Source organism: Felis catus, chromosome A1, assembly GCF_018350175.1.
Source record: "Felis catus isolate Fca126 chromosome A1, F.catus_Fca126_mat1.0, whole genome shotgun sequence".
Lineage (NCBI taxonomy): Eukaryota > Metazoa > Chordata > Mammalia > Carnivora > Felidae > Felis > Felis catus.
In genome coordinates this window covers 109121771-109138856 of record NC_058368.1, presented here as the reverse complement: position 1 = coordinate 109138856, position 17086 = coordinate 109121771, and the positions used below count along the sequence as shown (strand labels likewise).

General features: G+C 45.8%; 1 protein-coding gene across 6 annotated transcripts in view; it reads right to left on the bottom strand.

The window, feature by feature from the left end:
* Nucleotides 1–475: 475 nt before the first annotated feature.
* LOC101084417 (solute carrier family 22 member 5) overlaps nucleotides 476–17086 on the bottom strand; it is a 31119-nt gene continuing 14508 nt past the window's right edge. The window contains exons 3-11 of one of the 6 annotated variants that reach the window (XM_023254993.2): nucleotides 16804–16958; nucleotides 15631–15802; nucleotides 14304–14430; nucleotides 12496–12596; nucleotides 10620–10834; nucleotides 8270–8452; nucleotides 7105–7240; nucleotides 6630–6740; nucleotides 476–2713 (exon numbers count right to left, since the gene is read on the bottom strand). In XM_023254993.2, coding sequence (XP_023110761.2) covers nucleotides 6653–6740; nucleotides 7105–7240; nucleotides 8270–8452; nucleotides 10620–10834; nucleotides 12496–12596; nucleotides 14304–14430; nucleotides 15631–15802; nucleotides 16804–16958 — 1177 coding nt within the window. In that variant the 3' untranslated portion in view covers nucleotides 476–2713; nucleotides 6630–6652. Of the gene's footprint in view, nucleotides 2714–5307; nucleotides 6741–7103; nucleotides 7241–7588; nucleotides 7725–8269; nucleotides 8453–10619; nucleotides 10835–12495; nucleotides 12597–14303; nucleotides 14431–15630; nucleotides 15803–16784; nucleotides 16959–17086 lie in introns of those variants that run through there. The other 5 variants (XM_045058729.1, XM_006927692.4, XR_006598793.1 and 2 more) reach the window with 5 other exon arrangements.

Below are 17086 nucleotides of genomic sequence, written 5' to 3'. Positions count from 1 at the left end.
GGTCTGGAGGAATAACAGTATTATTATCGTCAACACAAATTTATTATTGTTGAGCACTTTACATATTATGATCTAATTTAATTCTTTAAAAACCCCAGTGAGATAGATCATCTGTTCTATTATAGAGGAGGAAACCGAGTCTCAGAAAGATTAAGTGACTTGCCTAAAGTCATAGAGCTAGTAATTGGAGAAACCTACTTTTGGGCCCGCTGGACCGCACATCTGCTCCAGCAGTGTCCCACTGTGGGCACTTAGCCAATACGCTCCAGTGCCGCCCAAGAAGAGGATGTGTTTGAGCTGAACCTAGAACATGGGTAGGACTGGGAAATCAGAGATAAGGATGGATGCAGGAATGTGAAGGAAAAATGCAAAACTGGAAGTGTGCTATTTCAAGAATCAAAATACACTAAAAAATAGGTGATGGTTTGGGAGAGGGTTGAGGGGTGGTTAAAAAATACTGAAAAGTACAAAGAAGAAGAAAAAATTCCTCTTTATTGTCATCTTGCATATTTACTTCCACTTTTATTTTTTAACTAAAACCACTTCAAAACTTATACATGCTCATTATAAGAAATGCAAACACTATACAAAGTATAATAAATGCCTGAAAAGCTTTCCTAAATCTTACCACCTAAAACATTGCTATTAATATTAGAAAAATATTCTATGCATTTCTTTGCATTTATACAGAGAGGAGGATAGGTAGGTAAAAATGATATTTCAATATTGTTTTCATTGATGAAAAGACTATCCTTTCCCCCTTGAATTATCTTGGAACTTTCTTTGCAAATCACCTTCTTGACCACATATGTGAAGGTTTATTTCTGGACCCTCTATTCTGTTTTATTTGTCTCTATGTCTGTCATTCTGCCAGTACCACATTGTTTTGATTACTGTAGCTTCTTCCTTCTCAACTGGCTACCTTTTGTTTCTTTTTCTTGCCTAATTGCTATGGCCAGAAGTTCCAATACAATTCCAGGAGTAGCAAGTGGCTTCCTTGTCTTGTTCCTGATCTTAGGGAGAGAGCTTTGTTTCAACAGTGAGTATAATGTTAACTATAGGGTTTTCACAGGTGTCATTTATCATGTTGAGGAAGTTCCCTTCTATTTCTAGTTTGATGAGTGTCTTTTATCATGAAAGTGGGTTGAATATTATCAAATAATTTTCTGCATCAATTGGTATGATCTTTATTTAAACCTTCATTTTATTCATGTGTTGTATTATGTTATTAATATTTTTTCATTGAACTATATTTGTGTTCCTGGGATAGATCCCACAGGTCACAATATATAATCCTCCTAGTATGCTGCTGGATTTGGTTTGTTGGTATTTTATGGAATATTTCACATTTATGCTCATAAGGGATATTGATGTATAGTTTTCTTTTCTTTTGAAGTCTTCGTCTGGGTTTGGTCTCAGGGTAATGCTGGCCTCATAGAATGAGTCAGGAAGTATTTTCTCCTCTTCTATTTTTGTGAAGAATTTGACAAGGACTGGTATTAATTCTTCTTTAAATGTTTGGTAGAACCATCTGGTTCAGCATTTCTTTTTTGGGGAGGTTTTTGATTATTAATTCAATCTCTCTACTTCAGTTTGTTTGGATTTTCTGTTTCTTCCTGAGTCATTTTTGGTAATCTTTGTGTTTCTAGGAATTTATACAGTTCATCTACATTGTCGAATTTATTGGCATACAGTTGTTGATAGTATTCTCTTATAGTCCTTATTATTTCTGTAGGGTTGGCAATAATTTCCTCATTTTCATTGATTGATGTCTTTTATATTTACTTAGGTTGTTCACTTTATCCATGTGCTGTATTCCTTCATGTGGATTTGAGTTGCTGTGTAGTATTCTTTCATTTCAGCCTGAAGGGCTCTCTGTAACATTTCTCATAGGGCAGGCCTCACTTCTTTCAGTGATTAGCCCCATTATCCACTTTCTCCATTTCATCTATTTGTTTTCTATAGCAGTTGCCAAAAATCTTTGAAGAGGGAAATAGAGGCCTTCATCCAGTCTGCTGTTGCCCAGACTTGGGAGGATTAGACTTCCAGATGTTGATGAATTTTTAGTATGGCTAAAGAGTTTAGGGGTTATTATGTTGTATTACAATGGTTAGAATGTAGATACAATGTTCTACATTGTATACAGTGTTAGAATTTTCTACTTCCTTTCACCAATTTTTAAAGTGTGTTGTATATCATGCTGCTTTCTTGTTTGGTTAATGACATTTGGAATTTTCAGAATTATTTTGTTCCTAATCAAAGGTTGCATGGTAATTAAATGTTTCCAAGCTCTTCAGTAGACAAGCCCTGGGGAATGCTGCTACCATTGCATGCACTTAGTACTGTATCCTTGATGCGTGCAGCCTATTCCCACACCCCCACACATTCATGAGAAGAGCTTCTCATATGAGACTTCCTCTGAGGTAAAAAGAGCTAATCCGGTGCCTGGCTGCTGCCCTTTGGCTGGCCCAGCAGAGAGATGATGTTCCAGTGTCTCTGACAGCTTCTTGAGCAATTATACTTGAGTTAAGTCTCTTCTTCCCAAGGTGAGACTTTCTGGGGTGGGTCCTTCTGAGACTCCAGGAAGACATGTGACTTCTGAGAAACCTCTCAATTTGTCATCCTATATCAATCTCATGGGCTTTTTATAAGGATCAAATGAGAAAACAGGTGTATAGGCATACCTTGAGATACTGCAGGTTTGGTCAGACCCCTGCAATAAAGCAAATATCACAAAAAAGCAAGTCAAATGAATTTTTTGGTTTCTTGGTACATAATAAGAGTTATGTTTACACTGTAGTCTATTAGGTTTGCAATAGAATTATATGTAAAAAAAATGTTCACACCTTAATTTAAAAATACTTTGTTGCTGTGGAGCCTGGATGGCTCAGTTGGTTTAAGCATTCAACTTCAGCTCAGGTCATGATCTCACAGTTCGTGAGTTCCAGCCCCACATTGGGCTTGCTGCTGACAGCACAGAGTCTGCTTTGGATCCTCTGCCCCCTCTCTCTCTGCCCCTGCCCTGCTTGTGCACATGCTCTCTGGCTCTCAAAAATAAAAAATAAACATTAAAAAAATACTTTGCTGCTAAAAAACTGCTAACCGTTGTCTGAGCTTTCAGCCAATCACAGACAGCAGCTGACTGATCAGGATGGAGGTTATTGTAGGTTGGGGAGCTGTGGCAATTTCTTAAAGTAGGACAACAATGAAGTCTGCCGCATTCAGTGACTCTTCCTTCCCATACTGTTTCTCTGCAGCACGTGATGCTGTTTGATAGCATTTTACCCACAGAACTTCTTTTGAAATTGGAGTCAATTCTCTCAAACCCTACTGCTGCTTGATTGACTAAGTTTAAATCGTATTCTAAATCCTTCGTTGTCATTTCAACAATCTTCAGCTTCATGGCATCTTCCCCAGGAGTACATTCCATCTCAAGAAACCACTTTCTTTGTTCATCAGCAAGAAGCAACTCCTCATCCATCAAGTTTTACCAGGAGATGGTAGAAATTCAGTCATACTTTCAGGCTCCACACCTGATTCTAGTTCTCTTGCTATTTCCACCACAGCTGCTGTTACTTCCTCTGCTAACATCTTGAACCTTCAATTTGTAAAAAGCACAACAAAGTGAAGTTCAATAAAACAAGATATGCCTGCATTTTTCCAACCTGATTTTAGGGCAATGGCACACAACCTCAGGTACTGCTAATACTGTGTTGCGTCCAGCCTCCATCAACCTAAAAACCTTTTAGGAAAAGCAATTAAATGATAAACACTTAGGGGAAAGATTTCTTGCACTTACTTCTTGACAGAGAACAGGGCCCTCTGCCCGACTTCATTCACCATCACTTCGACTAGGTGTTAAGTAGAATAATTCTCTTTGGCAAACATAGCCCTTCTGGAATTTATGAGAATGTTTAGGGAACTCTGAGAGAGAGGAGCTATTGCCAAGAATAAGAAAGATCATAGGTTTACTCTTGCTTTCATCTTTATCTGTGGTAGAAAAGTTATTATTTTTAAAATCTGAATTGCTCATTGACTTTGTTTTGTCCTTTGTATTTCTGTGGCGATCCTGGTTTCTAATTCTTATGGGCTTTAACTGAGCACCAATTGTCCCTGTGACTTCAGATGATGCACCCCTCTCTCCTTGAGAGGAGGTCCCTGGTCAGGATAACTTGCTTAGTATTCCCAAAGCCATTGCTCTGATGGAAACAAGTCCAGCAGGCCCAGAGGGCTTGGATTTTCAGATACTTGGCTCAGTCCTGGAAGCAGTGACATGGGCTATTGCCTGGCCACAGGAAGAGCTCTAAGCGTTCAGGTAATTATGATTTTTGTCTGCAGAAGGCCACAAATGATTGGGATCAGTGGCATGGAGAATAAGAGAGAAAACTTTGTTAATCAGGAGTCCAGCCCAGAACCACATTTGAGGAGGGTGGAGAAGCCAGTAGGATTACATGAGATGAGCTTCCTTCCTTCCCACTGGAATTTGATGCTACTTGTTATGTTATGCAACAGGCCTTTTGAGTTATCTGTCCAACACTGGAGCTTTTTCACCCAGATCTATCTACACGTTCTAGCTCAAATCGCCCTGTGGCATGTTTTACGTATATATGTATTATGGACTGTGCCCAACCCACAGTCTTCCTGGCCCCACCACTTACTCCAGCCACTCTTGCAGTGACCAGTTCACACAAGCTTTGACCATCTCCACTGAAGTGCAACCTGACATTGCCTCACCTCGGGTCTGCAATATATTACCTCTTGCTTTCTAACCAGAGGAAAGGCCCTGCTCAGGACTCACACATGTGCAACCTGGAAACCTGGGGGCCTGACACCTATGGGGCTGCCTTTGATGCATGTGGAAAGGAAGCCGATGTATACATGCTTCCCCCTTTTATCCACGAGGCAGATCAGATGGTTTTGAGATGCAGAGGGCTCCTCAGAAGTTCTGGCTGGCTGGAGCAGTGCCTTTGGTGGTGGCCATCCTGAGCGTGCATCCTTGTACTGGGTGTCCCTCCTTCCCTGTTTCCTCCCCCTTGGAATCTTGTTCCCAAATATACTACCTAACTGCACAGAAGCACTGGTCTCAGGCCCTGCTTTCAGGAGAACCCAGGCACTTGTGCAAGAAGGCTGGCTCATTCCACTGTCAATTAATAAAGTAAAGGTTTCCGGCACACAGGGATTAAATCTTAGCCTGAGAGACTAATCACCGATCACTGCAACAACGAGCCCAAGCTGACCCAGACAAAAGTCAGGCGGTGGTGTGGCATGACTCACCAAATTGTGGAAATAAAGGTTGTAGGCAGCAGCTGTTATTTAAAAAATCATTTTATTTATTAAAACATCTTCATTTACCAAGGCACTTCAGTAGCTTTCACAAAAATATGGTTTTTATCCAGGTGAAGCATCTGCTTTTGGAGTACCGTGGTAACATAATCATAAAAGACAGTTACACTGAACACAAAATATCTCCCAATGTTACACGACTGAAGTGAGCAACTCTGAAAGACTGTGAACACAGTTTAACTTTCTTCTTTGTAATTTTTTCCCATGATTAGGTATCACAAAAGGAACTCTTATAGTGACGTCATTTTTGGCACTCAGAGAAGTGCTTGTGGCTAAGGCTGATTTCTTTGCACAAAGGGCAATGGCAGGCCATCGCCAGAGTGATTCTGGGTTGGAAAAAAAACAACAAAGACACAAACCAGGAGGCTGAAGAACAAGCCTTTCCTAAAGTCTATTCTGAAGGGCAAATAACTTAAGCAGAAAAAGACATAACAAACAACAAATGAACAAACAAAACACAAATATACAAAATCTACATTATAGTTTTGAGAAAAGAGATGAGTTTGCTTGCCTCTCTTTCTCACTGATACACTTCCTTCCAATCATACATCAGAAACCACAGAAGCTAAGAGATGTGATTCACACAGCAGTGGAAAACAAGAATAAAAGATTCAATGATGCACCTTGTATGGGCCTGGACAAGCCCAAGGCTTTGATCAGATGTAAACAAGTCAACCCAGTAGTCACACTGAGTGGCACCAGAACTCACAAATCAATGCACTTGCCCTTCTTCCATTATCTGCTCAGTTCCCTCTGTATTAATTACCTTTAGGTTTCCCCAGATCTGTGCTCTCCTGCCTGGGGGAGCAACAATCCCACTTAATACCCCTTAAGACTAAGAAAGTGTGAGAAAGCAAACTCTGTGCAATTATTTGTTTTCCTCTAAAGTGCACCACTAGAGGGAAATGGGGAGAAGATTTGGGGGGATAATTAGACCTCCAGTTTTGTCAGGAGTCTTTTCAGGTGGCCTGAAATTAAGATGTAAATTTAGCATGTGCCTCTCTTATTCTTCCAAGTCCCATTGGTTCTGGCGAACAGTTAACTTCTTAGGGAGTGCCAAGTCCACCATCCACCAAATCCGGGAGTTAAGATGTATCTAAATTTGTCACTCTGGAGGGAAGGTAATGCCCTAGGGCCACATGCAACCTCTGAGTCTGGGTGTCCAGCCAGGAGCAAGTCAGACACAGAGGCAAGAGCATGAAGGGTGGAGATGTCCACTGCTGAAGGGCTCAGTGTCTGCACAACAGCACAAGCTGTTTCTGACAAGACCCTGTCCCTCTCCTCACCTTCTCCCCCACTGGATGCTGTGTTATAAGGCTGTACTTTTAAGCACTTTGGAGCTTTCTTCACCATCTTTTAACATCCTTGTGTGGCTTGGAGTTTGCCTGTACTTTATCCTACAAAAACAAACAAAACTAGTGTTAGCAATGAATCTTTAAAAAAATGTCTACCAGTCTCTGAATAGTCAAACAAAACCCAGAACTGAGATGATCTCACTAAGGGGGAAAAAATCTTACAGCAGATTCTAAAAGGTTTCTCCTGGTCTCTTGCTGTCCCAGAGCTTCTGGGGTGGTGGAGATGCACATGGTGACACTGTGGTCTGTCTCAGACCAGACAGGACAGTCTCTAAGCACCTTGCCATTTCTAACCCTCTGATGGCTAAACTAGCCCACGGTGTCTGGGAGAGTTTGTAGGGAACTCTCAGCCAGGCCTGGACCCAGTGCATCAACACTGCAACCCAGCAACCCAGCACAACCTTACCCTTTGACCCTCAGCATCTGGTCAATGGTGTCTGGGAGAGGGGTGCCAAAGCTCTCTGGGAGGAACAAGGTGAGAATGGCTGTCAGGATAGTCAGACTTCCCATGAGAATGTAGGGCAGGAAGCGGTCGTAGGCACCTATGGCAAAGACAGAACTCTAAGCGAGGGATGCAGTCAGACTTGGCCTCCCTTCCTCCCTTTGTGCTCCCAGGACTCTAAAGGGGACCACGTGCCTTCTCAGCCTCTGCATCTCCCACAGTCTGAGCTACCAGATTGAAACCTGGCACCTGGACAGGTCTCAGAACCCAGAGTTGGCACAGACGTGCCCAGAGGTCCTGCAGTGCCTCACGGTACAGGGGAGGGGTGCGGGCCGGGAGGAGGGCACTATTCCTATCTCCCAATGCTGCATTTCCATGGAACTCGAGGTTCTCATCCAGGTACAGCAGTAACTCCTCCACCTCTCTAGATATGTCACAACCCGCTCACTTTGCCTTAAGGCCAGATAATGTGTTTCTGCTTGTCAGGTTCATGTAGCATGTTCACAACATGTTCTGGGTACTTTCAAGGCGGCCGCCAACCCTCCCCAAAGATGTGCAGGCTGGGGGTGTGCAGGAGGGAGAAGCTGCCATGGGGAAATAATTCCAAAGAAGAGAAAAATTATGCCTTGTTACATAAATTGGCACAAGGCATATCTTTACACAGTATAGAACCATGGTGTAAAACCAAAGTGTTCCAAATTACGGTAATTCTCAGTTCATCCATCAGACGTCTTGAATGGACATCCTTCCCTCCATGTTCCTTTTATACTCTGATTCCAAGAAGAAATTTCTTCAATTAAGTACATGGGCTCCCTATACCATGCTGCAGTTTCTTAGGACAAGGGAACTAGATTCTTTGATGGAAGGCCTGGGATAGCCAGAGCAGAAACAAAACTCTACTTATCTCACTGATTTCTAGCTAGTGCGTAGGTCGTTTTCTGTTTACAAGTGAGTGCCTCCTCTACAGTGTGCCTGGACACAGGCCCTCTCTAGGCATAGATCTGGTACTGGACGGATCCCATCTGCTGTGTGTGCCTGCTTTGCTGTTAACAACCCACCAGAGCTCACATTAAAGGCAATCAGTGCTTCCACGCCACGGCTCCTGCATGCCCCAGCCCACAGGACTTACCGAGGTAAACAAAGTAGGGGGACAGGATGCTCCCCAGGCGGGATGCTGTGGAGCTGACCCCCACACCCATGTTTCTGACCACTGTGGGATACAGCTCGGCTGTGTACACGTAAACCATGGAAAAGGCAGCAGTGATTCCAAACTTGCCCACCATCACCAGGACAGTGGCCAAGTAATACAAATCTGGAAAGGCAAAGGGAAGGAAGTAGAAGGCACCAACCCACGGTACGCTGCTATTAGGCATTTTGTATCTTTTTTCCCGAAGCAAACATATTTTCTCCTTTCTGGAATATGGGGGACAGTTTCTCTAATGACCTTCTGTGGGATAAGAAGCTGTAGCCAAGATATCCCTCCAAGTTGCTTCCTGAGAGGAGGCTGGGACCCACAGCTCTGTGAGGACATGCCCTTCTCAGCCTATAGACCACCGAAGTGACCCTCTCAATAGCCCAAGTAAACCTGCTCTAGTCCAGAAGTCACTAAAGACATGCCTGGCGAGGGGTCAGGTGGCACCCCAGAACCGCACACTGCAGGCACTGTGGAATCAATGAACGACCTGTGGATGAATGGGGTTCCATTCTAACTCATTTCATGCTTTCCCTCACATAGACCTTGACAATTCATAGGACAGCAGATCCCTAGGAATAATCCTATCTATCCTGCTCGCTGTACCAATGAGGCACAGTGGCCTGTGGGTCACCCTGAGCTCTGGTGTGAGCTCTATGTATATATGCCATGCCTGTGCAGAACAGTGCCAGGCTCAGGCACCCACAAACAACCACCAGAGGCCCCCGTATTCATGTATCTGGATACCATGATGGAATACGAAGGTCCACACACTGTTCTGTGAATTCTGGAAAAAGGTTGCCTCCTTATCCCATCAGTAGGATACCAAGATGGTTTTAAAAATAAAATCCACTTGAGGCACCTGAGTGGCTCAGCTGGTGAAGCATCTGACTTCAGCTCAGGTCATGATCTCATGGTTTGTGAGTTCAAGCCCCACATCGGGCTGTGTGCTGACAGTGCTGAGTGCTGCTCTCTCTTTCCGTACCCCACTCACGTGCATGCACATGCTCTCTCCCTCTCTCTCTGTCTCTCTCTCTCTCTCAAAAAAAATTGGGGCTCCTGGGTGGCTCAGTCAGTTGAGTATCCAACTCTTGGCTTTGGCTCAGGTCATGATCTTATGGTTTGTGAGTCTGAGCCCCACATTGGGCTCTGCACAGATAGCATGTAGCCTGCTTGGGATTCTCTCTCCCTCTCTTTCTCTCTTCCACTTCCCCACACATGCTCACTTTCTCTCTCTCAAATATAAATAAGATAAACATTAAAAAAAAAATCCAGCTAGGGGCGCCTGGGTGGCTCAGTCGGTTAAGCTTCCAACTTCAGCTCAGGTCACGATCTCACGGTCCGCGAGTTCGAGCCCCACGTCGGGCTCTGGGCTGATGGCTCAGAGCCTGGAGCCTGCTTCCGATTCTGTGTCTCCCTCTCTCTCTGCCCCTCCCCCATTCATGCTCTGTCTCTCTCTGTCTCAAAAATAAATAAACGTTAAAAAAAAAAAATTAAAAAAAAATCCAGCTAATGGCCTGTGAAACCCATGCGGTGCCTGGCCCGTTCCTTTTCCATCCCTTCACCTCTTACCGGCTCCCTCCTTCTCAGACATACCAGAGTTATTCCCTCCTCAGGGTCTCTGCCTCTGCTGTTTCTTCAGCCTGAAATGCTCTATGTGTAGACCCTCTCACGGTCTTCTCCATCATTCCATCTACGTCCTTGCTCACTTGCAAATGCCTGTTCTTCAGGGACACTGTCCATGACTGCTCTATTTAAACTAGCTCTCCACTGTCTTTTATTGTTATTATCAAAGGTGACCCAGTCTGCACCATATTAACCATTTTATTTACTGGTTTGTTGTCTTCACAACTAGATTGCAAACTCCAGGAGGGCCTGGGGTTCTGTCTGACTTGTTTAATTCTGCGTCTTTAGCCCCAAGCACAGCACCTGGTCCACAGAGGCACTCCGGAGCTACTTATTGAATACATGATTAACATAGGCCCAGGTTCAAGAGTAATGGGGTTGGCTCTTTCTTCCCCCTTACTCTGCAGAGGACACATATGCACACCTTAACTTGGGAGAGTTAATGCTCACCACCAGCTCTCACCACTCCCCCAAAGCCCAAGCCATGATGAGTGTCTGGTCCCAGGAGACACTTTCTCTTGATTTTTTTGATGGAGGATGCAGATATGCAAGTAAGCTGTTTCTGCGTGATTTCATTTTCTTCATTGATGGGGGGACACAGCCTGGTAGAGAATGAGTGAGTCAGCAAAAACTCCAGACCACAGATGCATGTGGCCCCTACCTGGAGGCACCAGCTGCATGAAGAGGAGGACGCTACCGCCCAGGAAGAGGGCAGTGGCCATGGAGTAGCGCCGGGGCAGGTGCTGTAGCAGCAGCCAGGCCAGCACGTATGCCGGGACTTCAACCACTGCCGACAGGAAGCAGTTCACATAGACATCCCCATGCAAGTTAGGAGTGTCAAGGGATAGCCCAAAATAGCCCACTGAGATGGTCATCCTGGAAAAGAGTGCGGGAGAAAGCTGGAGAAATAGCATCCACGTGCCTCCCAACCTCAACAACTTTTAAAGTACAATTAGCGCAGGAAATTTAAAACTATCCTCGCCAGGAGGACAGCGGGTTTAACCCTGAGCCTTATTTCTTAGAACAAAAGATAATTTCCTCCTAACCCCATGTTAACCCTGGACCACACCAATTTCAGAGCATTCCAAATAGAAAGAGTCCCAGCAAAAAGGCTTATATAATTCAGGTAGATTTACTTTGTTGAGAAAAAACAAAAACAATAACCACCTCCAACGTGCTTCTCAGCTTTAAAAACCCTAAGCCAAAGTACTCACAAAAGCTACTTCCCTACCCTGTGACCCCCCCGCCCCTAAATCCAGCAAGTGCAGAAGGAGGGAGAGAATGAGAAAAGAGGCATGTGTCAAGTAAGGTGTGACAGGACTGGAGGGATAAGATAAAACAATCATTAGGTCAAACATTTGGAGAAAGACCTCCTAGCAGACCCGCCATCTGTGGCTCTCAGCCCAGAGGAGGATGGACAGAAGCGGCTGACCGCAGCCCCACTGTACTTGTGGACAAGGGGAGGAGCTCCCGATGGCAGGGCCACATCATCTCTCATCTACAAGCTTCCCAATGTCCCTGGTAGGCATTCTCTCTGCTGATGACCAACACTCTGGCAAACCAGACCTTTAGGCATTAGGATGTTTCGACTCATCTGCATGTTGAAACCACAGCTGGGACAATCAGGAAAAAGGAAGTGTCCAGGAGTCCCTGGGAAATCCAGAGGTGGAAGAGCACCTGGGTGAACCACAGAATAGGTGACTCATCATAGGCTGGCAAGTCTGTGGTGCAGGATGAACACCGGTCCTGTCTGAGGCCAACACAGGTGTGGTGCACTGCCCTGAGGGGTCCTGGGCAATTCCTTGGAAGTGAGTGACTCACAGTATCCCCCAGGGAGCAAAATAGCTGGCTGCCTCAAAACTGACAGCTCCAGTAACAAAGGACACTGAGATGAAGCCTGCTGTTCTCACCCAGCAAGTTCAGGTATTCTACAATCCCAAGGGTCTGGCCACTGAGCCAATGCTACCAAGGCACTAGGCTGTGCCCCCTGCTCTGGTAACTCACAAATGCCCTCCTGACACGCTTGGTGAAATGCCTCATTAAAAGGAGCCTGAGGACATCTTGGCTATGGGCCCTGCCTTCAGGACAATCTGTGAACATCTCAAAGGGAGGATGTTCTGCTTCCACATTCCCAGACAGTACTTAGCAGTCTCTGTAATGGGAAGGACATAACGTTTTCACTTAGCTCCTTCTTAAAGGCCTCCCCTGTCCTCGTCAGTCACTGTCTGAGGTGCAGGGGACAGAAACAAACTAGGGCCCACAGTGATCAAGGATCTGCCTCAGGACCTGGACGGTTTCCCCAAAGACCCCACAGCTTCCCAAAAAGCCCCCACAACAGATTTCATTCTCCTTTTCTGAGATTCCATCAAGCTAAAAATTGTGACATGCCCACTTCTTTCACTGCAAGGCAGATCCCTTACGCTTTCTGATGACACAGGCTTTCAATTTGGTCTGAGACACACATTTGCAAATGAGAGGCCTGACAGCCACTGCCAGAAGCTTTGTCAGGAAGCCTCAGGTAGGTCTCACTTACGCACCACAGAATTATGGACATGACAGTGACCATTCGGATATTCCGGGTTTGAAGCAGATCCAGAATGCTGTGGGACTGTTGTTTCTTGGAACTCAGGTCTTGTAGCTGCAGGAATGATATGACAAGGGTATGGGATGGAGAGGCTGGAGACTCAGAGATTCAATAACACGCCTGAACCCTATCATCTTAGCTTTCTGCGTCTCCAAGTTGGTGAGTGTTTTATGTTTCTTTCTTGAAAAGAAAAAGTGTGCTGAGTGTATCTTACGCTGCTGCAGAAGGCATCCCCAGGCCTTGTTGATGACACATTAGTGAGCAAGAATAAGGAAAAGTAGGTGACCTGTCCCTCAGGGGATGCAGCCAAGGCAGAGGCCCAGGCTGACAGCTCCTTCTCTGCCCCACCCCCAGCCACCATCAGTGGCCACATTCCAGGGAGGCCTCCCGAGCATTCCTTCCTGAGGCTGGCTCCCTGCCCTCTGGGTCAGAGAGAGAAACTGGCTGTGCACTTTATTGATTTGATATTTTTAAAGAATTAATGTTTTGAGTCCTCATACCATGTAGTTATTGGGTTACTTCCAAGGAAAAAAATTTCAGATAGAAAAACAGGAAAATTGACCTCAGCTTCACCCAGAGTAACTTCCTATGAAATTTGGCACAGCCAAGGACATTAATAAACCACACGTCTAAACACACTGATGTTGCTTTCTTAAGCAAACCCAGCTTTGGAGTTTGTTTTTCTCAAGTTAGCAGTTCAACCAAAGGTCAAATTTTGACTTTAATGGAGCCCCTGAAATAGCCTCATTTCCTCAAAGATGCCAGTGGGGCTTATGGGTTCACCCAGACTGACCCCTCACTGAAAAGCCACCAAAGCTACCACACTTAAAAGCCCTCCCTGCCATCTACTCCCGCCCTGCCATCTGTGTGTCAGAGGCCCTTCCAGTACGTGCTGGGTGGGAGCTGTTGCTGGGCCAGCACTTAACTGTGAGGCAGGCAGGGCTGTTGGTGGCCAGCAGCTTCTCTGATGCCTGTAATAACTGGTCTCCCTTTCCTAAGCCCTGGTCTGCACCTGAGTCCTGAGTGTTTCTCACGTTCCTTCTGCACACACTTCAGCATGACTGCTAGTGGCTGTTCTCACAGCCTTGTCTTCCCATCAGATCAGAGACACATTCCAGGACCCCATCAGCCAGCAATTACAACTTCTAACCTCTTGTGGTAGTCATGAGACTAAGGAAAACTGCCTGCTCTAGATGGTGGAAGGAGAGGGAACAGGAGGGAGAATCAAGACCCAGGAATAAGGCAGAGCCAGGAAATTACCCATGGCACATGAGAATAGGGTTTGCAGAGAGGGGTGGCATAGGCGGAAGAGGCGGATATCAAAAAGGAGCTGGCTCCAAGATGATATGCAACACGAATGACTGGTGGGTGGAAGGACACTGGACATTTCTAACTCCAAACCTACTTTTGCTCCACATTTTATGTACTATTTTTTTTAAGATGAGAAACTACCTAAGACATGAGAAACAATAATTTCCCATGATGCCAACTTCATGCAAGTCCTATTACTCAGAGTGTTTATTATTCAAATTAATGGTTTAACTATATGATTGCCTAGAAGAGAATTACATAAGTGTGACAACCAAAGGTGAAGGTGAAGAGATTTGGACAACTGGTACCTTCTCCTCAACATGTGAATTTGAACAGGACCTGCTGCAGGGCAGCTGGGGCTTGGGCAGAGAGAGGGCTGGGCTCCTGCGTGGTGCTGGCCTAAAATCATGGTCACGGACACCCTCTGCCCAGCTCCCTCATGGCGCTTACCTCACTTGAGTCAAAGATAGTTGAGGGTGCAACAATTCCATTGATTTTGGCAGCCCTGCGGATGATGACCTCTGCCTCTTCAAATCGTCCCTGAGAGATGAGCCATCGGGGGGACTCTGGGATGAACCTGGATGTATAAGCAATAATCTCACTGGGACAGTCCTGCCCAACAGACCAGGTGCAGCATAAGTGGAAGTGGGAAATGGGGTTTTAGAGTCTACATTTGGGGAATGTCTGGTGTTTCCAAGCGAGAAGCAAAGAGATGGTTGACACTATACCCACTAATGACCTGAACTGTGAGCTTTTGAGTAACCTCAAGAGTGCACAAAATTTGGAGGGTCCTGCACACCGGGACGAGATTCCTTCTTAGGCTGGCCACCTCCATTTCTAAAGAATGGTGGTGCCACCTGCTGGACACTGAGGAGAAAGGCACAAGATAAGTTCCTGAAGCCTGGCTTCTGTCCTGGGCCTGGCCCAGCCCAGACTCTTGCCCTGTTGTACTTTCCTACTTGTCCCCAGCATCCACGGAAGCTTCTGCACTGGCTTCTTAGCCTGTAGTTTTTCCTCACTTCCCACCCCTGCTGCATCCAAATGACTTGTCAGATCCCCTGCCTATGTTTATCAAAGCACCTGGGACTTTAAGACTTTATGGATCTTATTTTCTACCTCACCAAATGGACTCTGCCCTTTGGTCATGACCAGGAAGGACTCATGCTCTGCTCTGTGTCCTCTCCCACTATGCTCTGTAATGCTCTCTGCTCTAAGGGGAGCAGTGATCTCACCAACCCCACCTGCAAGGGGCAATTCCTGCCTCAGCCGCTCTGCTGTGTTCCCACTCTTGGTATGGACAGCCTCCTCTTTGCCTGTCCAAGTCCTCTATCTTGGAAGCCCATATGGAGCCTGGCTTCCTCCGTGTAAGCCAGGGGACTCTCACTTCCAGTGCTCTCCCTCTTCTCCCAGTGCCTGTGGTGTGAGGTCTTGGCAACACACAGCTGGAACCAGGGCCTAGGCAGTCTTGTCAGTCTGATAACTTCCTGAAGCTCATACTAGACCCCATCGTCTCCCGGCTACAACTTCTTCCTCTCCTTGCGCTTCAATAAACCCAGCACAGGACTGAGAACAAGTCTGTTGATGTCTGGGGATTTTGTTTTGTTGCCTTTTTGGCTTTTCCGGTAGGGAAAAAACATTCTGAAACAACTTACAACTAATTTACACTCCCTGTCTCTGGGAGCCCAAATAGGGATTTGTGGCTTGCTGCTGCCCCCTAGTGAAGGCCAGGTGGAAGACATCCTGCGGAAGGGCACCCCTGGGCACAGGCGACACTCACCACCAGAGCGCGGCACACAGCACCCCCGGCACCGTCAGCGCCAGCAGCAGCATCCGCCAGTCTCTGATGAAGTAAGCAAACAGTGGCAGCAGCATGTAGCCAAATGCATAAAATATGCACACTCCTAACGTGGAGAATATAATACGAACCGACTTGCCAAGGATTTCTGTTCCTGTTCAAAACAAGGGAGGAGTCATGTTAGCACTTTAATTTAAGTAATTTCCTTTTTGATTTTCTCTTACGTAATTTTCAACAGAAATGGAAGCAGCCACGCCCTAGGAAACGGTGGGATTCTGAACCCCGTGCAGTCTGGGCGCCCACTGGGGGTGCCCCACGCTGGCCTCTTAGGCTCCTCAAGGACAGTTCTACCTTGAAAATTTTATCACTTCCCCAAGCTGTAAACTAAAGATGCCATGTTAGGCCTCAAAATGTAATCCTCATGTGAGGAAGAATTTATTAAAGGGGACGTCACTATGAAGGATGCACATGGGGGCTTAAAGGAAATATTTTTAAGAAAAGATTATTCTATTAGACGTGAAGAGAAAGAAATAATCCTTTCAGCATACAACCCAAGGAACCCAAAGACCAATAAGCTAGAGTTGGATTCCTCCAAACAGTGAGAGTGGGACTTTCAGTGAGAACAGGCCAAAGTACTGCAGTGTGTTCTTGGAATTAAAATCCTAAACATCACGAGACTAAAGTCCATTCATATCAATTCGTTCTTTCCAGTCAGTTTCCCTGGACACAATGCTTTACAGAAGAGGCAGTTTTCTTCCTTGGCAAGCCTACCATTCATGGCCCTTGCTCCTCACATCATGTCTCCATCTTTCCTTAGCAACCTTAGCTCTGGGAAGGCTCTTTTTTTTTTAACAGATGATCTTGGGTGAATTCTAGTAAAGTGGCTATTGAATACTAATGGGGCCAAGGTCCACATCTCAGAGACCAGAAAAGAACTGGAATTCAGCCTTCAGGCTACCATGCTCCTAGTGACTCAAGGGTGGGCACTCAGAGGACTCAATTTCACTGCCTACAAAACTAGGTTCAAGCAGTGCTGGTTGGTATTGCTAGAGACCACTTCCCCTTGGGGGACATCATAGCTATCTCCAGAGAGTGGGTGGTGGGATGATGGTGAAACACAGGATCAAGTACTCAACTCCAACTTGATGGCCATACCCAGGACAAATGCTGCCACATAGTTGGAGATCTGGCCCATGCCCACAAGGACAAACAGTACAGCAAACATCTCAAAGTTCTTCGAGAAGACCTGTAGGAAGCTGAAGCCTGTCTGCATGCCCATGGTCACAAACAGCACGTTCTTCCGACCAAACCTGGGAAGAGAGTGACAGAGATCCAGCTGGGAGGAGGTGGCAGAAATGGGCTCCACCAAGATGGGCTTCCCCCAGAGCTCTCCAGGGAGGGGCTGTGGACAGTGCTGCTAGGGTGCAGTACAAGGACA